This window comes from Muscardinus avellanarius, assembly GCF_963383645.1.
Source record: "Muscardinus avellanarius genome assembly, chromosome: 5".
NCBI lineage: Eukaryota > Metazoa > Chordata > Mammalia > Rodentia > Gliridae > Muscardinus > Muscardinus avellanarius.
This window is the reverse complement of record NC_137790.1, coordinates 90292327-90314560: the sequence shown is the minus strand read 5'-3', so window position 1 is coordinate 90314560 and position 22234 is coordinate 90292327. Positions and strand designations below refer to the sequence as shown.

The following is a 22234-nucleotide window of genomic DNA, read 5'->3' as shown; positions in this document are numbered from 1 at the left end:
TAGCAGAATTTTCCAAACATAGAGCAAGAGGTCGATACACAGGTCCAGGAAACGTATAGAATTCCCTTTAGACAGGATCAGAGAAGAGGATCCCCATGCCACATGATTGTCAAAATGACCACTGTGGAAGCCAAGCAGAGAATCTTAAAGGCAACAAAAACAAAAGGCCACGTGACATTCAGAAGCAAACCAATTAGAATCACTCCAGACTTCCCAAGCCAAGTCATGAAAGCCAGAAGGGCATGGAGTAACATATTCTAAACTCTTAAAGAAAACAACTTCCAGCCAAAAATTTACTACCCAGCAAAACTGTCCATCAAATTAGATGGGGAAATAAGAAGCTTCCATGACAAACAGCAACTGAAGGAATTTATGTCTTCAAAACCAGTGCTAGAGAAAATACTCAAGGAGATTAACTGCAAAGAGGAAATGGGTAATACACGCCAGAACCAAAGAAACAAGAATTCCCATCCAGCAGACAACTAAGCAAAGAATAAACAGTAAGAGGTGAAATCAAGAAATTTCTAGAAACAAATGAAAATAAAGATACAACATATCAAAACCTCTGGGACACTTTGAAGGAAGTATTAAGAGGAAAATTTATAGCACTGAGTGCTCACATAAGAAAAACAGAAAATCTTCAAATAAATAACCTAACAACACACCTCAAAGCTCTTGAAAAGCAGGAACAATTGAACCCCAAAGCCAGCAGAAGAAAGGAAATTATTAAAATTAGAACAGAAATTAATGAAGTAGAGAATAAAAAAAATACAGAAAATCAACAAAACCAAAAGCTAGTTTCTTGAAAAAATTAACAAGATTGATAAACCACTAGCCAACTTAACTAAAAAAAAGAGAGAATCAACCCAAATTATGAAGATAAGAGATAAAAAGGAGACATTATTATTGACAGTGTAGAAATCCAGAGGATTATCAGAAACTACTTTGAAAAACTATACTTCAACAAAATGGAAAATCTCGAGGAAATTGACAACTTCCTAGATAAATACAACCTTCCTAAACTGAGTCAAGAAGATATAGAACACTTAAACCAACCAATAATAATCAAAGAGACTGAAAGAGTAATAAAGAGCTTACTATCAAAGAAAAGCCCAGGACCAGATGGTTTCCCAAGTGAATTCTATAAAACCTTTATAGAAGAGCTAACCCCAATTCCCCTCAAACTATTTTGTGAAATAGAAAAAACCGGGACTCTCCCAAATACATTCTATGAAGCCAACATCACACTAATACCCAAACCGAATAAAGACAGTTCAAGGAAGGAAAACTACAGGCCTATATCTCTGATGAACTTGGTTGAAAAACTATTAAACAGAATACTAGCAACATGCATTCAAAACCACATCAAGAAAATCATACACCATGACCAGATAGGGTTCATGCCAGGGATGCAAGGCTGGTTCAACATATGAAAATCAATCCATGTAATTCACCATATAAACAGAACCAAGGACAAAAATCACATGATCATTTCAATAGACGCTGAAAAAGCATTTGATAAAATTCAACATCCATATATGATAAAAACACTGCAGAGAATTGGAATAGAAGGAACATATCTCAACATTATTAAGGCAATCTACAATAAGCCCACTGCCAACATCATATTAAATGGGGAAAAGCTTCAAGAATTTCCCCTAAAAACAGAAATGAGACAAGGATGTCATTTATCACCACTTCTCTTCAATATAGAACTAGAGACTCTAGCCAGAGCAATAAGGCAAGAAAAGGAAATCAGAGGAGTACAAATAGGAAAAGAAGAACTCAAACTTTCACTATTTTCAGATGACATGATACTATACTTAGAAAACCCAATAAACTCAACCAAAAGGCTTATAGAACTGATCAACAAATTCAGCAAAGTATCTGGATACAAAATCAATCTTAGCCAGTTGTGTGGCGCATGCTTGTAATCCCTGCGCTTGGGAGGCAGAGACAGGAGGATCGCACTGGTTCAGAGCCAGCCTCGCTGGCTTAACATACCCTGTTTCCAAATAAAAAATATATATATACATAAAATAGGTCTGGGAGTGTAGCCCGGAGGTAGAAGGGCTTCCAGGAAGCCCAGTACCACCAAAAAGAAAAAAGAAAAAAAAAACTAAAACAAAAAAAATCAATCTTAAAAAATCAGAAGCTTTCCTGTACACCAACCATAAATCCACTGAAAAAGAAATTCAGAAAACACTTCCACAGGATTTCCCACTAAAAAAAAAAAATACACTTGGGAATAAACTTGACCAAGGAGGTAAAAGAACTCTACAAAGAAAATTATAAAACACTGAAAAAAGAAATCGAAGAAGATCTTAGAAGATGGAAAGATCTTCCATGTTCATGGATTGGCAGAATAAATATCATTAAAATGGCCATCCTCCCAAAAGTGATCTACAGATTTAATGCAATGCCCATTAATCTACCAAGATCATTTCTCACAGACATAGAAAAATCAGTCCTTAAATTTATCTGGAATAACAAAAAGCCCAGAATAGCCAAGGTAGTTCTCAGCAACAAAAACCATGCAGGAGGAATCACCATACCTAACTTTATACTACAAAGCCATTGTAATAAAAACAGTATGGTACTGGCACAAAAACAGATACATAGATCAATGGAGCAGAATAGAAGACCCAGAAACAAGTCTGCACACTTTCAGCTAATTGATTTTTGATAAAGGGGCCAAAAACATACACTGGAGAAAAGATAGCCTCTTCAACAAATTGTGTTGGCAAAACTGGTTAACCATATGCAGAAAATTGGAAATTAATCCCACTTTCTCATCCTGTACAAAAGTCAATTCAAGATGGATCAAAGACTTGGAAATCAAACCAGAGATCTTGAAACTCCTTGAAGAGGGCATAGGTCCAACACTGCAACACATAGGCACAGATAAACACTTTCTCAACAAGACCCCAAAGGCACAATAAATTAAGAGGAGAATCAATACGTGGGATTGCATGAAACTGAAGAGTTTCTGTTCAGCAAAGGAAACTGTCAAGAACCTCAATCGAGAGCCAACAGAATGGGAGAATATTTTTGCCACCTACACCTCTGATAGAGGACTAATATCTAGAATATACAGAGAACTCAAGAAACTCAACACTAAGAAAACAAAGCATCCAATAACAAAATGGGCAAGTGAACTAAAAAGACACTTCACAAAAGAAGAAATTCAAATGGCCAATAAATGCATGAAGAAATGCTCAACATCACTGGCAATCAGAGAGATGCAAATCAAAAGTACCCTGAGATTTCACCTAACTCCAACTAGAATGGCAATCATTCAAAACACAAACAACAACAGATGCTGGCGAGGATGTGGAGAAGTGGGAACTCTAAGACATTGTTGGTGGGATTGCAAATTAGTGCAACCACTTTGAAAAACAGTATGGAGAATCCTCAGAAGAATGGGAACAAATCTACCATTTGATCCAGCAATACCACTTCTGGGTATCTACCCAAAAGAAAGAAAACCAAACTACCAAACTAATGCATGCGTATTTATGTTCATGGCTGCACAATTCACAATTGCCAAACTATGGAACCAGCCAAAATGTCCATTAACAGATGAATGGATTACAAAACTGTGGGATATGTACACAATGGAATTTTACTCAGCCATCAAAAAAGACTCAATTACATAATTTTCAGGGAAATGGATGGAACTGGAGGACATTATGCTAAGTAAGATTAGTCAGTCACAAAAAAATAAGAAATCAGATGCTTTCCCTAATATGTGAGAGCTAGGGAGAAATAGGTCACAGGAGGAACTCTAGATGAAAAAAGAAATCCTATAGAGGAGCAAACGATACAACCTAAAGGAGGAGACAGGAGGGGGGAAGAGGAAAATCTCTAAAATACACAATGTACTTAAACATATCGAAGTCAACCACTAAGCCAAGCAAGGGAAGGAGGGACGGGGAGGGAATGGGGTGGGAATTGGGTAGGGGTTAAATCAGTGATGTGAACATGTATGTACACACAAGTTCTTTATCCAAATATGATGTATGAATATAATGCACAAATTTTTAAAAAAAGCAACAATGGAGACATACACACACAGGAGATCAGGAGATGAAACCCAAGGGCCCTGTACCTCCAAGCTACACCCCCAGCCCTATTTTTTAGTTTATTTATTTATTTATTTATTTATTTATTTATTTATTTATTTTTATTTTGGTTGTACTGGGGTTTTTGGAAACCCTTCTACCTCCGGGCTACACTCCCAGACACCTATTTTTTATATTTTTATTTGGAAACAGGGTCTTTTAAACCAGCACGGCTAGCTTTAAACCTGTGCGATCTTCCTGTCTCCGCCTCCCAAGCTTGGGGATTACAAGCGTGTGCCACCACGCCTGGCTAGTCTTTTTATTTTTTTGAAACAGGGTCTCACTGAGTTGTGAAGGGCCTCGCTAAGTAGCTGAGGCTGTCGGCGAACCGCGATCCTCGGGTCTTAGCCTCCCGAATGCTGGGATTACAAGTGTGTGCCACCACGGCTGGCCCAATGCCCGGCCCAACACTGGTTATGTTAAAAAATCATATTTATCCTTAAATATGAGAGAACTCTGAAGGCAAAAATATTAAATAAATGAACAAATTTCAGAGAGTATTAAGATCTTCTTCCATAGTTAGCAACTTCTAGAATAGACTTTCACATAAATTTCTTTATAAAAATGTCATTCAAACTCTAATCTCAACTCTAGTCACCTGAGGGTCCTGTTAAATTCTGGCTCAAGAAGTCTGGGGTGAGACCTAGTTTCTGCATTTTAAACAAGCCTCCAAGGGAGGCCCGCTCTAAGAGCCATACCTGGACCAGCCAGTACGATTGCCCGCTCTCAGCTTGTGAATAGAACACAGCTGGTTGTAGCATTTGCCCTGGTCTGTATCTTTGAGAACTTCCTTTACGGAGGTGGTTTCTCTGAAGAGAATCCAGGATGGGTGTTGAACCAGGGAGAAGGCAGAACAGTGTGTGCAAAACTCCACCCCCAGGAGAAGCCATTCAGATAAATAAAGCCACTCACAAAGAGGGGAAAAAATCTTCACCCATGATGCAGATATACTGAAAGAAGGGTCATGGAGCATCAGGACACAGAGTTGAAAGGGACTCAAAAAGAGAGTTATGGAAAGTCAAAGCTTCTGGGAAAAATAGGAAAAAAGAAAAATGGTGCCTAAGGGAAAGGCAAAAAGAAGCAAGAGGTGAAATAAATAAGTCACTAGCTAACTTAGTAAGACAAAAAAAGATGAGGAGCTAAAAAGAAATAGCAAAGGGAACTGAAATTCAAGGTATCTACAATTCTTGAGAAACTACTTTGCAGACCTCTATGCAAATGAATTTGAAAATCCAGACATAAATAATGTCCTAAAAATATGTATGTTACCAAATTGACCCCCTCAGAAATGTGAAGCTCAAACAGGACCAATTTAGAGGAAAGAGAGAAAGTTGTCAAAACCCAGAAGGTTTGTTTCACAGGGGAATTCTTCCTAATCCATGATCATCTATGTATTTCCAAGTTCTCAGCTACTTAGGCCCTTTGCAACTCAGTGAGACTCTGTTTCCAAATAAAGAATAAAAAATAGGGTTGGGAGTGTAGCTCAGAGGTAGAATGCCCCTGGGTTCCATCCCCAGTACCACAAAAAAAAGGAAAGAAAGAATAATATTTATGAAGCATATATTACATTGATATCTAAACATAATAAAGACAGTACAAAAAATGATTAAAGAACATAATGTAGATCCTATTTTCAACAGCAACAAAACATAAAATATTTAAAAACAAACCTCACCATAAATATACAAAGAAAAAACTTTATATACTCTTGAGAGACACTAAAGTAGATTTGAACAAATAAAAAGAAATTGCTTCTTGGTAGAGTGATTTTAACAACAAAAAGATGACACTTTTCCCTAAGTTAATTAAAAATTTAATACAGCTCCAATGACAAGACCAACAAGATTTTTCTTTCTTTATTTTCTCTTCTTTGTTTTTCTTGTGTTTTTCTTTTTAAATTGAGCTAGGCATATAAAAAGAAAACATGCAAGAACAGTTTGAAAAACTAAGAAAAGCTTAAGAGGTTTGTATGTGAGCTAGGTATGGTGGTATACGCTTGTAATCCTAGTACTTGTGGGGGCTAAGACAAGAGGATCACAGGTTCGAGGACAGCCTCAGAAAGTAGTGAGACTCTCATCAACCTAGGGAGACTCTATTTCCAAATAAGAAATAAAACTGGTCTGAGTTTGTAGCTCGGTGGTAGAATGTCTCTGGTTCAATCCCCAGTACAAAAAAAGAAAAGAATAAAAAGGTGTGTATGTGTGGGTGTGGTAATTAACCCTACCATATATTAAACATACTTAAATCCTCTATAATTAAAAGTTACTGACTTATGAATAGATAATTAACTCTTCAACCACCAAGATCGGGATTTTTTTCATTGTTGATGCTCAGGTAACTGAATAATCACTTAGAAAAAAGATATAGCTAAATCTGTGCTTTATACCACATATAAAAATAAACAATAAGCCAGGCGTGGTGGCGCACGCTTGTAATCCCAGCATTTGGGAGGCTGATACAGAAAGATGGTGGTTCACAGACAGTCTCAGCTACTTAGTGAGGCCCTTTGCAACCCAGTAAGACCCTGTTTCAAAATAAAGAATAAAAAATAGGGCTGGGGGTGTCACTTGAAGGTTGCTTGGAGGAATGCCCTGGGTTCTACCCCCAGTACTGCGAAAAAGAAAGAAGAGAGAGAAAAAGAAGGAAGAGAGAGAAAAAGAAGGAAGAGAGAGAGAGAGAGAGAGAGAGAGAGAGAGAGAGAGAGAGAGAGAGAGAGAGAGAGAGGCCAAACAAACAATAGGGCATCAGAGATAACTGCAAAAAAAGCAAACATACTCTCCCTGGGAAATCATGAGTGAAATACTCTGCAACTGGGCATGGGAAAGCTTTCTAACAATGACTCAAAATCCAGAGGCAATAAGAGGAAATGACACACTTGATGACACAAACATTTTGCAGGACAGAAAAAATATCCTAAGCAAAGTCAAAGAACATATAAAAAGGTTAGAGAAAAAGAAATGCAACACACATCACAGATTAAAAGCTAATATACTTACTATGTAAAGAATTCATAGAAATTCAGAAGAAAATAAAGATAAAAACTTAATAGAAAGGGGGCAAAAATACAAAAGACAATTCACTATATACATATGATTAAAATATATAGTGATAAAGAAATAAAAAATATGTGAGAAAGGTTAAAGACACAAAGTTCCAGAAGCAAAAAGCAGAGTTGGAAGGAAGAAATAATCAAAGAAAAGACAGAAAAAGTAATCTAAGTCAGCAAAATAGAAATACATAGTAGACAATATTGTCTAACTTATGTCTAGGTCACCAGAGAGATGTTGTTTAAATTTATAATGGTAACTGGTATGTAATTTAAAAATAATGATGTAACTAACAAAAATCAGAGAGTAAGAGGAGGGAGGAAGGAAAGATAAAGTATAATATGCAAAATTCATTTCTACTGGGAGAAATAACAGATAACTAAAGTTAATGGGTAAAGAAATACAGACATAAACATGTGTTAGTATCATAGCAATAACCACCATCACATCACACAAAAGCTTCATGATATACAGAATAGCACTGACCCCGTAGCCAGAAAACCCAAGTCCTTATATGAATCCTAAATTTTGCCCTTCACCAGTTTTCGTGCATGTGTGTACAGCTATACAAGCCCTTCCCTCTTCCTCTCTGTATCCACCTCTGAAAGTGATATTGGACTAGACCAGTTCTCAAAGAGCGATCCAGACCAGCAACATCTTCTGGAACTTGTTAGAAATGCCCCACTTAGACTTACTAAATCAGAAATCCTGGGATGTGGCCAGCCACCTGTGTTTTTTAATAAATGCTACAAGTAAAAATTCAGCTCACTCTTATCTTTGTAAATAATGTTTTATTGGAACACAGCCACACTCACTTGTTAGTTATTGTCTATGATTGCTTCTGAGCTATAACTGTAAACTCCAATAGTTGAGGCAGAGACGGCCATATGGCCCATAAAGCTAAAATATTTACTCTCTAGGGGTGCGTGCGTGCGTGTGTGTGTGTGTGTGTGTGTTATACTGGGCATTGAACTCAGGAGTTTTCTACCTCTGAGTTACACCCCAACCTTCCTCCCCCTGCTTTTTTTTTTTTTTAAGGGTCTTGATAGGTTGCTGAGATTCTTGCTAAGCTTCTGGAGCTGGTTTTGAATGTGAGATTCTGCTGTTTCAACCTCCCAAGTACTGGGATTACAGGCATGCACCACCATGCCTGCTATTCTATGGTTCTTTTTTTAAGATTTTTTTTTTTTTTTTTTTTTTTTTTTTGCAGTTCTGGGGATGGAACCCAGGGGCATTCGCCCTCCGAGCTATACCCCCTGCCCTATTTTTTATTCTTTAATTTGAAACAAGGTCTCACTAAGTTGAGGAGGGCCTCACTAAATAGCTGAGGCTGTCCGCGAACCGCCATCTTCTGGTCTCAGCCTCCCGAATGCTGGGATTATAAGCACACGCCACCACACCTGACATATTCTATGGTTCTTTACAGGAAAGGTTTGCTGACCTCTGACCTAGACTATTCTGATTGAAAACACTGAATGTATAGTTTTACTAAGTTCATGAAATGGGTATTGTTCCAGTGAAGTGTGTGAAGATTATTCAGAAAGATATCTGTGTGGTGCTTGCAGCCCTCTGAGAAGGGTATGACTGATCCAGCGGTGGTACTACGATCCTCCTTCCCCATCTTCTCAGGGCTCCATGGGACAGTAAATAATAAATAGTAAAAGGTCATACAATAATTAGCAAGTAAGTAAATAAGCACTCTAAGACAGTAAGCAGTAAGAAGCCAAGCCCTCTGTGACTCAGAGTCTTGGGACACTTGACTGGCCACTAATTATTCTGTGTGTGTGTGTGTGTGTGTGTGTGTGTGTGTGTGTGTGTGTGTTGGGACTAGTGGAAAATACCTGCTCTCCATCCAAAGTTTGATTTTTTTGTGGTACTGGGGGTGGAACCCAAGGGCTTTTCTACCTCTGGGCTAAACTCCCAGACCTATTTTATACTTTATTTGGAAACAGGGTCTCACTGAGTTGCTGAGAGCCTCACTTAGTAGCTGAGGCTGGCTTTGAACCTGTGCCATCCTCCTGTCTCAGCCTCCCAAGCGCAGGGATTACAAGCGTGTGCCACCATGCCTGCCCAAAGTTTGATTTTTAAAAAGGCAACACTCACAAATTTTATAGCTAAGATCTCAGCTAATTTCTTCTTCAAATTCATTACAATTCCTCAAACCACACCATCCCCACAAGCGCCCACATGACATAGTAAATAGGAGGAGGCGGATGTGGCAAGTTGTGGCTATTATTGTTATAACTGATAACACCACTAAGACCAAACCCTAGATATTTATGGCCATTGCACTCATAAATCCAAGCTCAAGGTCCAGTTCTGAATATCTAAAGAAGCCTGCACTGGACACGTCAGAAAAGGGAATGTAGGTTTCTATCCTAACAGGACTAGAGTCACAGACAGGGTGCAGTAGAGGTATTCCAAGAGCCATCACCTGAGCAAGCCAAGAAGAAAAGCCACCACACACACGAGGTCACTCTACTAGGAAGCAATGACAAGACCAGGCATGGTGGCCACACGTGTAACCCCAGGACTTGGGAGGCTGTGAAGGAGGGTCCCGGGTTCTAGCACAGCCACAGTAACCATGGTGAAACTCTCAGCAACCTGGTAAGTTCCTGATTCAAAATAAAAATTAAAAAGGCTGGAAGTGTAGCTAAGACATAGAATGGCCCTGGGGACAATCCCCAGTACTATGGAACTGGCTCCCTGACTCTTCAGGGGACAATTTCATAGCCAGTCCAAGGAAAAACATACTTTACCCTAGGGCCTCACTCAAAGCAGCACTTTTGCCCATAATACTATTCAAAGCCACTTAAAACCAGGGGCTTTTACATGGTCTTTGTAATAATAAAAGGCCTAGATTTAGCTGGGTGTGTGCCATGCCAATAATCCCAGTACCTGGGAAGCTGGAACAGGAGGATCGCAGGTTCAAGACCAGCCTCAGAAACCTAACAGACACACCAGGTGTGGTGGCGCACGCTTGTAATCCCAGCATTCGGGAGGCTGAGACCGGATGATCGCGGTTCGCGGACAGCCTCAACTAACTTAGTGAGGGTCTCCGCAACTTAGTGAGACCCGGTTTCAAAATAAAGAATAAAAAATAGGCTAGGGGCTGTAGCTTGGAGGACTAATGCCTCTGGGTTGCATCCCCAGACCCGCAAAAAAAAAAAAAAAAAAAAGAAAAGAAAAGAAACCTAGCAAACTAGTTTCAAAATAAAAAAATAGAACCTGGGATGTAGCTCAGTGGCAAAGTGCCTGCTTTGCAGGTGTGGTGCTCAGTTACAAAAAGACAAAATAAATAAATAAATACACTCTGAAAAAATAAGCTAAGATAAAAATAAAAAATAAAAAAGGCTGGAGGTTATAGGTCAGAGATAGAACACCCCTAAATTCAAGTGCAAAAAAAAAAAAAGGTCCAGATTGAATTTACCCCTTTGGTAAAGGTTTGTTTCTAAAATGGAAAAGTTGTTAGAATCCCATTCTGTGTTTCACCACAAAGAAGCAAGTCTCATTAAAATTGACAAGTCAAATATCAACAATTCTCCTTCTAGCCCTTCCTAAAGCACACGTACCCCCACGGAATTTTCTGCCACTTGTAAAAGAAAGTACAACTCATTCCAAAGACTATTCATCATGCTTTATGTGAGGAAAATAGATGTAGAAAAATCATTCTAGATTGAATAAATTCAATAAATTCACTATAGAAAAAAATCTTTTAGAAAAGCCGAGCTTGGTGGTGCATGCTTGTAATCCCAGCATTTGGGAGGCTGAGACAGGAGGATCATGGTTCAAGGAAAGCCTCAGCTACTTAGTAAGGCCCTTTGCAACTCAGTGAGACCCTGTTTCAAAATAAATAATAAAAAATAGGGCTGGGGGTGTAGCTCAAAGGTAGAATTTCTCTTCTATCTGCAGTACTACAAAAAAAAAAAAAAGAAGAAAGAAAGAAAAGAGAAAGAAAAAGAAAAGAGAAAAAAAGAATAGAAAGTGTCTTTTGTACTAGGGGTTGAACCCAGGGGCATTCTACCTCCAACTATACCAACCCACCCCAGTCCTTTTTATTTTATATATATAATTTTATATATATAATTTTTTTTGGTGGTACTGGGGTTCCTGGAAGCCCTTCTACCTCCGGGCTACACTCCCAGACCTATTTTTATATTTTTGAAACAGGGTCTCTTACGCCAGCGCAGCTGGCTTCGAACCTGCACGATCCTCCTGTCTCTGCCTCCCAAGCGCGGAAATTACAAGTATGCGCCACCACGCCCCCCTTCTCTATATATATATATAAATTTTGAATTATATTTATATAATTTTGAAAGAGAAAATTATTTTCCTTTAAATTTTGTTTTTAAATTTTTATTTGTTTTTATTTTTATTTTATTTTTGCAGTACTGGGGATAGAACCCAGGGGCATTCTACCTCTGAGCTACACCCCAATCCTATTTTTATTCTATATTTTGAAATAGGGTCTCACTGAGTTGCAAAGGGCATTACTAAGTAGCTGAGGACATCTGCAAACCGTGATCCTCCCATCTCAGCCTTCCAAATGCTGGGATTATAAGCGTGAGCCACCACACCTGGCTTTTATTTTGTTTTGAAACTACATTGCCAAGGGTCTTGCTAAGTTGCTGGCCTTGAACCTGTGATCCTCCTGTCTCAGCTCCCAAGTACTGAGATTGCAGTATGTACCACCACACTTAGCTAGTCTGGTTCTTAAATGTCCCTCAAAGGCCATGTGTTAAAGGACTGATCTCCAGCCCATCATGCTATTACGTGGTGGCGGAACCTTTAAGAGGCGGGGCCTAGTAGAAGAAAAGTCACTAGGGGTGTGTCCTCAAAGAGATTGCTGGGACTCCAACCCCATTCCCCCCTGCTTCCGAGCTATGAACAGATTTCCCCACCTCACCCCACAATGTGCTCCCTGTCATGATGTTGCCTTGCCACAGGCCCTAAGCAATATGACCAAGTGACCATGGACTGGAATCTTTAAAATCATGAGACAAAATAAATCTTTCCTCCTTATAAGTTGCTTATCTTAGGCAGGCATGGTGATGCACGCTTGTAATCCCAGCATTTGGGAGGCTGAGACAGTAGGATCGCAGTTCAAGGACAGCCTCAGCTACTTAGTGAGGCCCTCTGCAACTCAGTGAGACCCTGTTTCAAAGTAAAGAATAAAAATAGGGCTGGGATGTAGCTTGGAAGTAGAATGCCCCTGGGTTCCATCCCCAGTACTACAAAAATAATAAGTTGCTTATCTTAGGTATTTTCTCTTTGTGACAGAAATTTAACATGACAAACAACCATAAATTTAATACTGTTATGAAACATGACTCATATACCATGTAACAAATGTGTTTGCTCTAATCCCTTTCTAATAATGAACCTAGAACTATAAATAAAAGGAGACTAATAGAAGAAAAGAGTAATACAAATTCAGCTGAATTACACCAGAGTTGATTTGGGGTGATTTAAATCAGAGTTGTAACTGATTTAAAATAATTACTATCTTTGTGGTTCACATTATTTTACTAATGCTTTCAAACCACCTGGCTATGATCTGTAGTCTCAGGCCACATGTTTTAAGTGAAACTATCTTCAGTGTTGGTCAGCTTTCAGTTACTATAACAAGATATCTGAGAGACCCAGCTTTTCAGAGGAAAGGCTTATTTTTGGCTCACAGGTCCAGAAGCAACAGGACCAACCAGCCACGGAGATTTCGGTCACTCGGGATGTGTCCTCAAAGCTTCCGGTCCATGACTGGTTTGTCCGGTTGCTTTTGGGCTGTGAAGGTCATACATCATGGTCAAAGTGTGTGGCAAGGCAAAAAGCTGCTCACCTCATGGCCAAGATGTGACAGAAAGGAAAAAAAGAGCCTGGTCCAACTATCCCCTTCCAGGCCACACCCCTCAGTGACCTGAAGGTCTCCCACTAGGTCCCCAAGCTTAAAGATTCCACCACTGCCAGGATCCCCAATCTTGGGACCGAGCCTTTAACACATGATCTTTGGAGGACATTCCAGAGCCAAACAATAACACTGCATAGGAATATCCCTGAGAAGTTGATCTCTAGTATTTATTCTATTATTTTTATAAGTTAGATTATGAACACTATTTGTAGTATAATTTATATGATATATGCACCCAGTACGTTAAAATAGGCCCCCTCAGTTGTTGCTACAAACGTAATGGTGATATGGTAATGATGTGTGTGTGTTTATGTGTATTTTGTTAATACTATGAGATATATGTGGGAAGGTTTATAATGTGTGTGAGTGTGTGTACGTGTGTACACATGCATGTGCACATGTTGTGGGGTTTTGAACTCAGAGGCATTCTACCTCTGAGATGTACCCCAGCCCTTTTTATTCTTTGTTTTTGAAACAGTGTCTTGCTAGGCTGCTGAAAGTCTAAGTTGCTGAGGCTGGTCTTGAACCTGTGATCCTCCTGTCTCGATCTAACCAAGTACTTGGATTACAGGTATGTGCCATTATACCCAGTAGAATGGTTCATAATCTAACCGTTTCTATGTACTACAAGTAAGTCACAAAGAAATCCCAGGTTCGAGGATGCTCAGGAAGTTGGATGTTTGGGGTTTTTTTTGGTTTTTTTTTGTTTTTGGTTGCTGTTATTTGTTTGTTTGGGTTTTGGATTTTGTTTTGTTTGCATATATTGTATTTGAAGAGTAGAAATACAAACAGTAAAGACAAAAGTAAAAGTTCTGGTACAGTGTGCTCTTTTGGTTGAAGGAATGCAGGAAGAGAAATAAGAAAGCAGGATATTAGAATTAAAGTAGGACCATTGTAGAAGTAAGAGAGTAACAAAACATGTAAGAGTGCTGTGAGGAAACATTCCCCTCTCCTGATAAAATTAAAACTGCGAGTCTCTGCTTCGGTAACCCCACTTGCCAATATAAAGTACAACTTATAAGTTCCTGCTTATGATAACTGCCTGAGTTCTGGCTTCTGTGAAACTGCTTGCTTATATCCCAGCTACCTTAATGTTAAAAGTTGTTTTATTTTAAAACCTAAGTTACTGTTAGAAATTATTTTAAGGATATTACTAAAGTTTGAAATATTTTAAAACAGTATAAAGTAGTTTAGAGAGTGAAGCTATTTGAAGCTATTTTTCTTGGAAGTGAGTCCCAAGCTCGCCACAAACCTTATCTAAAGAAAACACCTGGTACTCAAGGGCCGAGCTGAAGGTTACCATAGTAACCAAGCATGAAAGAGAAAGTCACTCCTTGGTGGGCAGTGACGTAGAAAGGCTGTCCTTTAAAACTATTTGCTGTAATTCAAGTGTGTGTGTGCTTTCTTTTGAAATCATTGGTTGTACTTGTTTACCTTTTTATCTGATTGGTTGTATCCTACTATTTGGCGGGCTGTGACGTGTGTAGCCACCCCTCCAGGGGCTATAAATATAGAGCCTGAAGTGTGCTCGGGGTCGAGCTCCGACCACTTTCCTTGCTGTCTACTGAGGCTGAACGCTAGCTCGGCCAGAGGCTCCCTCTGGTAGCTGCTGGGCAATTCCTCTACTGACAGTCAAGCTAGTGAAGGAGTTTCGACCACTGGCTTGCCAGTAAGAGCTGCAGCACAATAAACTCTGCTTGTGATTTGCAACCTTGGTGTGTCCTTCGTTATTTGGGTAAGGGGGTGACTCTCGGACCCTAACATGGTTTCCCGCATTTCTTCCCGACCCCATCCCAAAGCCAGGTCCAATTCCAAGTTTTCTGCCTCACCCATCTCAGACTCCTGTTCCCTTTCACCACAGCTTCTCTCTCCTTTCTGGCTGCACAGTGGAAGGACCTGGAAGCTTCAATCACTGTGGAATCCAGGTTTCATGCTCAGAAAGCTTGATTTAATTGCTTTGAATTCTGGTCTGGGCAGCTGAAGTTTTAAAAGCTTCCCAGGTGACCCTCATATACAGCCAAAGTTGAGAACCATCATCCTAGAAAGACTGATAAGTGAGAGGCAGAAAAATCAGCAAGATAAAACAAGATGAAACCATCAAAACCAAATGAGGCCTGAATGCCACACGCCCAGATATGTAAAAGCAACAGATGTGATTATAAGACTCCGGTTTCTCTCCCCTGCCTGTCTTTCCTGTCTCTTTCTGTCGAGTCTTCCCACCATCACCCACCACTGCACCTATCCCAGTGCAGAAGCCCAGTCGCCAGCCTCCTCGTCCCGCTCACTCTACGTCACAGCGCCAAGCCACTCATCTCGCCCTCCTCGGGCCCTGTGAAGGCCTCTTCCTCGGGCTCCTCACCTGGGTGGCTGCGGCCTTGCCCACTGTTCCCCCTGTCTCCTCCGTTCTCAGGTCTCACCACTGTCTGTTCCTGTCAACCTGGATGGGCTGTAACTCCCCCCAAATGCTCTGATTACAACTTTAACATCCAAGGGAGAAAGGAAGAAAAGCCACGGCCACTTGGCCCAGATCCTGCGGCTCTCTACACCTGGATTTCAGTCCGAGTTTGGTCTGTGTGGAGCGCTCTCTCTGGAACATCCCCACCATATCTACCGGTGGAAATGCTCCCATCTTTCATAGCCATTTATTCCTGAAACCTTCCCTGTTTTATTTTTCTAATGTGACTTTTTTGTTGCACGCGCACATGTTATCTCCAATCTGTACCTCTAGCCCTTTTTATTTTTTATTTTGAAACAGTGTATCACTAAGTTGCTGAAGGTGGTCTTGAACCTGTGATCTCCCTGTCTCAGCCTCCCAAGTACTGGGATTATGCTTCTGTGTACTCTGCTTGACTTTTGCTTCTTTTTTTGCTTGACTTTTGCTTCTGCTTGCTTCTGTGTACTTTGTTTGAATTTTCTGTCTTCTAAGCACCTATAACACCTTAATTACATATTTTAATAAATATCGTGATAAAAGGTGAGTTTCCTAAGATTCCAGACACTTTCTCTCTCATGGCCTTTTTGGTCCTTTATAACACCTCACATGGTGGCCTTCACACAGTGGGCAATCCACAAAGTCGTGAAGAGGAAGAGAAGCCTTCTGCACTCACCCACGCCAGCCACAGCGGAAGAGCCTTGTTAGTTTTAGACACAGAGCTAACCCTTCCCTGCCTTGAACATCCTGCCACTTTTCTCTTGTATAAACACTGTCTTGTTCTATGCCATGAGTCCTCTCTGCCAACTTCCTGTAAAATATTTTTCCACCTGGGAAGAGCTCTGGTACATGGTAACCAGGTAACAGTCAAGGAGATGCAAATGATAATAAACAGAAATCGTAAGACAAATAAGGGTAGTTTCATCCTTTGGAACCTGAACCATGAACACAATCAAGGTTCAGGTCAAATGCCCTTTTAGGCCTTTTTACCCTTTGTCTCTGCTTGATGTTGAAAGGTAAAAGCAGGAAAAGGAAGGGGGATAACTGGTCTGACAGCTGCTCTTTCTCAAGAGACAGCCTGCATGCTAGAAAAGAAAAATCTAATACTACAAAAAATTATACAAGGACACAATGGAGGAAGGAAGGAAGGAAGGAAGGAAGGAAGGAAGGAAGGAAGGAAGGAAGGAAGGAAGGAAGTCGGTCTAAACAGTAGCCCTTGATCCCGTGCATCAGTGGGGCAGGGTTATAACCCTCCTGCTTCTCTACACTGCTTCAGTCCTTGGTGCAATTCAGAAAATGCTGTGAACGCAAGATGAAAATCACCCATTTGATTTCGTGTTTGGCAGTATCCATGGGGAATAAGGAAAATTAGACAATAAGCTTAAGACAAACATAAGAATAGGGCTCAAGCACCCACTGCCCGTCTGACTCCCCCTGTCTGCCCTCCTCTTCCTGCTGCCACAGAAATTTCTAAACCGATAGGCCATTGTCCTGAAATGAAAATGGGCCAAAGAGGAAGTCCAAGTTCAACTCCTTAAAACCCAGGGAGGTAAAGGCAGAGGTGAGGAGCGGTGGTTCCCTGCCCCTTGTAAGTACACACCTCTTACCCTAAAATAAACACCTTCTGTGTGCAAGAGTCTGTATCAGAGTTGGAAATCCTACCAATAATGCCTCTCCAGAACCTAGCATATGCCAGATGTTGTGTAAGGGCTGCAAATCAATAAACATAATAAAAAAAAGTATCAGTCCAGGCTCTTGAAAAGTCCTCAATCTAGTGGAGGAGGGGAAATAATTTCCATATATGAGCTGTAGTACATGCAAGAGGCAGAAGCTCAGGGTTCTGTGGAAATCAAGTCTGCAAGCAGGACTGGGTGGGGCGGTTTCCTTGGGTGGAGGGGGAGGGGGAGAGGGGTTCCTACAGAGCGCTGCTTGAGCAGAGAGCCTGGAGGCCCCAACCTCGGTCCCTCGATGTAAGCAGGGATTTCCCTCAGTGCTCAGGACTCCATATTAATGCAGACTTGGGAGATAGAGGAGGGGTTGGGAAGGGAGAGGAGGAGGAGAGGACGGAATTGGTAAAATACAATCTAAATACTGAACTTTAGATTCTTTGGAGAAGTGTATTAAAAAGACAAAAAACAAAACCATAGCCTTCTTTGAGGAAGCTGGATGGGTAAAAGAAAAACCCAAACTAAAAAACCCTTTGAGTCTGGTTCAGACAATCAATATCCTAACCTCCACTGCTGGGCAGGGCTCCAGGCACAAAGTTGGTGTTTATCTCTAATCATATAATGCACATGGGAAACAGGCACAAGAGGTGTTCAAGGCTGTTGTGTAAATCCTGACACACTCCCTGTCAACCAAGGGATAATAGCCAGGCAGGTGACCCTGTTCAGGAGTGCACCCAGGTACTGTCAGGATCAGGACTGAGTGGCCCTGCTGGGGAGTGCACCCAGGTACTGTCAAGATCAGGGCTGGGAGGTCCTATGCCCAGCTCTGTCTCTGAGAAATGTGGTGACCAGTAAGCACTCTGTCCCACACCACAACCTCTGGAGACCCGGGGATGGGCTGACTACATGGCATACAGTTGTGAGGCCTGGGCTGCAGAGCAGAGGTAGCAGGAGCTGGAATATATCTCCTTCATTGGCTGAGCTCTGAGGAAAACTTTTATCCCTGGCCTTTTTTTTTTTTTTTTTTTTTTTTTTTTTTGCTCTATGCCCTCAATTCTTCTCCTTATCTCCATATTTCAGAAAGGAAATCAGGTAGTTCCTTGGCATGAGCGCCTTGTGCAATGGTCATGTGTCCTGGACAATGAGGCCCAGAAGCCAGACTCACCCTGGGCAGGAGCAACCAGCCTGAATGAACCCAGGAGACATGGGGGGTGGGGGGGGCTCAATGGGTTTTTCATTCACTCAGCAGGGCTTATGAAATACTGCCACCTGGAGCACTGTCAAACCCGATACCTTCTTACCACTGTTTTCCAATCTCTTTCCACATCCATTGTTCCTGAGTGATGGGAGAGGCGGCCTCAACTGTGCTCCTGGAAGACTCCGTTTCAACCCCGCCCTGCCCCGCAGAGAATGAGAGAGAGCGCCAGGCCGGTGACTAAGACAGCAGCAGAACACTGCATTCAGCTCACCTGGGGATGCTGGTCAGGTAGGTCATGACATTCAGGAAGTCCTCCTCTGGGATGTGTTTGAACCCCACAAACTCTGGAAAAGTGATGATGGGAGCTCCGTCCCTCCCCCGGCCTCCTGCAATGAAAACAAGGTGTGCCTCAGCTCAGCAGGAAAGGGACTGTCATGTCAGCAGAGGTGACGTTGGCCTCCCCCTTCCCTATCTATGTTCTCTGAGATTAGAATTTGGGAGAAGTTAACACACTGAGTCAGTTTGTCTGTGTCTGTCTGTCCCTGTACTGTGGATTAAACCTAGGGGCATTCTACCTTCCCCAAGTACTGGGATTATAGGCATGCACCACCACACCCAGCCAACACAGAGATTCTGAATATGTCTCTTTCACCATGGTTACTCAGCAACACTGTAAGCATTCAACTTCAAATTCTTTGAAGATGAGATTTTTGAAGATAGCTTCAGGAGGTTGGGAGAAGGACAATATAAAAGGTGATATTGATTAGGTTAAATAGTAAATAGCGCCAAGACAAATACATATACTGCTCTTCATTTCTGTGGTCAATGATTATCAAAGGTAATATCCCATGGCATCTGAGAGAACTCTAAAATTAGACAGGCTGGCACAAATTGGGTTAAATTAAACAGGCTATATTCCTACTCTCCTGCAGCTCCCCGCAGCCAAATGACTGGGTTCTGCCTCATTGTTCCCAAACATGTGATAGGTGCCCAGGGAACCACAGTGAACTCACAAGGGTACCATGGAGATTTCATTTTTTTTCTTTTTTCTTTTCTTTTTTTCTGGAGGTTGATCCCAGAGGCATTCTACCTCCAAGCTACATTCCAGAAATATTTTTATTTTTTATTTTGAAATAGGGTCTCACTAAGTTGCTGAGGATCTAAGTTGCTGAAGCAGACCTCAAACCTGTGATCCCCCTGTCTCAGCCTCCCAATACTGGGATTCTAGGGATGTGCCACCATGCCCAGTGAATATTTTAAATTTTCAAGGGATATTTAAAATATGTTGTGATAGTTGACCTCTGTCAGACATCATGTATATGACCAGTTTGAAGTAATTCATAATTTCAACATTAAATTGTTCTGTATTTTTTAGATGGCGCTGCACCTTTATAAACCTGCATTTTCTTGGTGGTCGCTGAAATTTTTTAAAAATATTGTATGAAAATTAATGTAGAAAATAAACAAGGGTAGTGATGTCTAGTCTGATTTCAAGGTTTGAGAACACTGTGGTTATTTAAGAATGAAACTGAAAAAAATAGTTTAACTTACATATATTTTTTTTTACATAGCTAAGTTGTTAGGTCATATATACTTATTAAGATGTTTAACTGTCAGACCTTGCTTTTGTTTTAGTGGTACTATGGGAAAAAATGACTGAGACACTACAGTGCTGAAAACTGAGAAAGTTTAGGAGACTTGGCTGAGCCAATGGGATGTGAGCTGAAGGGCTGGGGGCACCTGCCAGGCCGTGGCCCTTGGAGGAAAACCACGTTCAGAAATCTCATGTCAAGGCCAACTACAAATGCTCACATGCATTCAAGAAAGGGCCCATTCGTGAGGGCTGGGCTTTAGTGAGAGTCATTCAATCAGTGATGAAACTACAAAAAAGGGAGAGCCATGCAGATGTGGTGGGACACACCTGTAAGCCCAGTACTCGAGAGGCTGAGACAGGAGGAGCACAGGTTCTTAGCCAGCCTCAGCAATTCAGAGAGGCCCTCTGCAACTTAGTGAGAGACCCTGTTTCAAAATGGGCTGTAGGTGTATCTCAGACGTAGAATGCCCCTAATATAATTCCATCCCCAATATCAAGAATCTTTTTTGTTTTTTTACAGAGAGAGTCAAAAGTAAAGGCAGGCAGTGATGGGCTGACACCATCCTACCTACCGCCAGCCCCCCGCCCCCCGGCCCCGCCAGCACCTGCGACCTGGACCATGGGCAGCCTTCTCTCCTATGCCCGCTCCCCTCCTGCTCAGCACCTTCTGGGCCACATTTGACTTCGCAGGGCTCAAGTGGATCGGGTAGCATCATGTAAAGTGCAAGTCAGCGGTGTGGTTTTCCTACGAGTGTCCCTTGTGAGTGTTACTGACCTGGGCCGTGTGTAGGCTCTCAGAAACCAATCTCTGTGGAGTGAAATCCTGAGATTTGTGGATGGGGCCTCATCCTTCTGGAGAGGTGCCTCTGTATTAATCCCAAGTGTTTATTTAAATCTCCCCAAACAATGCCTGGGAATAGAGATTGTGAGCTTTGCCAGGTACTGGTCAGCCTCACTGTGAGGACTGGAGAGGATACCAGCTTTCACTTGCTCTTCTTCCTCTTGGCAGTTTCATAACTACCAGAAGTTTCAGAGGTGATGGGAATCTTCCTCCAGTAAGGCTAAATTTAGATGCATTGTAACAATGTACTAATTGTATAATAAACATTTGCTAAGTGAAGGAACCAAACACTCTAAAATATTCATTAGGATGTGATTCTGTCATTTACTTTAATTTTTACTTTGTTTTCTCTTTTAGTGCTAGCCATAGAGCCCAGGGCCCCACACATGCAGGCAAGCACTCTACCGCTGAGCTGTAGCCCCAGAGCTTTAATTTCACCTTTGTACAATCGACAGGAGTAAAGTTTTTTCCACCTACGTGCTTTCTTGAGAAAATTGGGTGGAGTTTTCTTCTATTTTGGTTACTGATTCTGAACACCAGAGACGCCCCAAGATTGACATCTACCTGCAGAGCCATGCAGATAACAAAATTTGGGCCTAAATACAACCATTGCATGATAAGGCCTTTAGTGCCACCTTGTGAGCAAAAGTAGTAATGCAAGAAGAAGAAAAAATGTTCCAATGTTCCATTCATGGAAGACAACGACCCCTAAATTATTTGGTAAAATGGCAACTTAAATTAAGTAAATATCATTCCTCCTAGTATGAGTATCACCTTTTCATTAAATCAAAGACAACAAGCTTGGCTAGGAAACAGTAGCAAGTGATTCCTGTGAGGGCCTGGGTGTGGCAGGCATGGAGGAGAATCTAGCATGCTGGGACATTTTCCAGGAAGGTGGTGACATCCACCAACAGGGAGAGAGGGAGGCAGTTACTGCTGTTGTCCTCTCCAGTATTTACTTTTCCCTTTCTCCTCCCGGCAAAGAACTGGTGTTAGCTGGGGAAATGGGAGGACCATTACCTAGGAGGCACTTTGGAAATTCCAGAGTCTGAGATACTAAATGGCCCATTAAACAAAGGTTAGTTGGGCGTGGGGCACCTGCCCTGGAGTCCCAGTACTTGTGAGGCTGGGGCAGGAGAACTGAAGGTTCAAGGCTGGCCTCAGCACCTAGCAAGACTCTCAGTAACTTAGGCCCTGTTTCAAAACAAAAAATAAAAAGGGCTGGAGTGTGGGGAGCCATTAAGGTTTTCCTCTAAAAAAATATTTCTGACTCAGCTGACTGTCCTTCGCCCAGAGTCAGCAAGGTTTGGGGTCATGGAAAGTTCAAAGTAAAAGGTCTGGGAGAAGATCGGGTGGTGATGGCACAAGGGTACCGATTAACCGGCCTATAATGTATGTGCTTTGGATTGGTCTTTATTGTATTCTGC

The 22234-nt window shown here is 41.4% G+C and overlaps 1 protein-coding gene across 1 annotated transcript in view; it reads right to left on the bottom strand.

Moving 5' to 3' along the window:
* The window catches only part of MCF2L2 (MCF.2 cell line derived transforming sequence-like 2), a gene marked incomplete at both ends in the record, with an annotated part of 233944 nt that overhangs the window by 175291 nt on the left and 36419 nt on the right, over positions 1 to 22234 (bottom strand). Inside the window, one exon of the mRNA XM_080696562.1 lies at positions 18644 to 18758. Coding sequence (XP_080552688.1) covers positions 18644 to 18758 — 115 coding nt within the window. The remainder of the gene's footprint in view (positions 1 to 18643; positions 18759 to 22234) is intronic.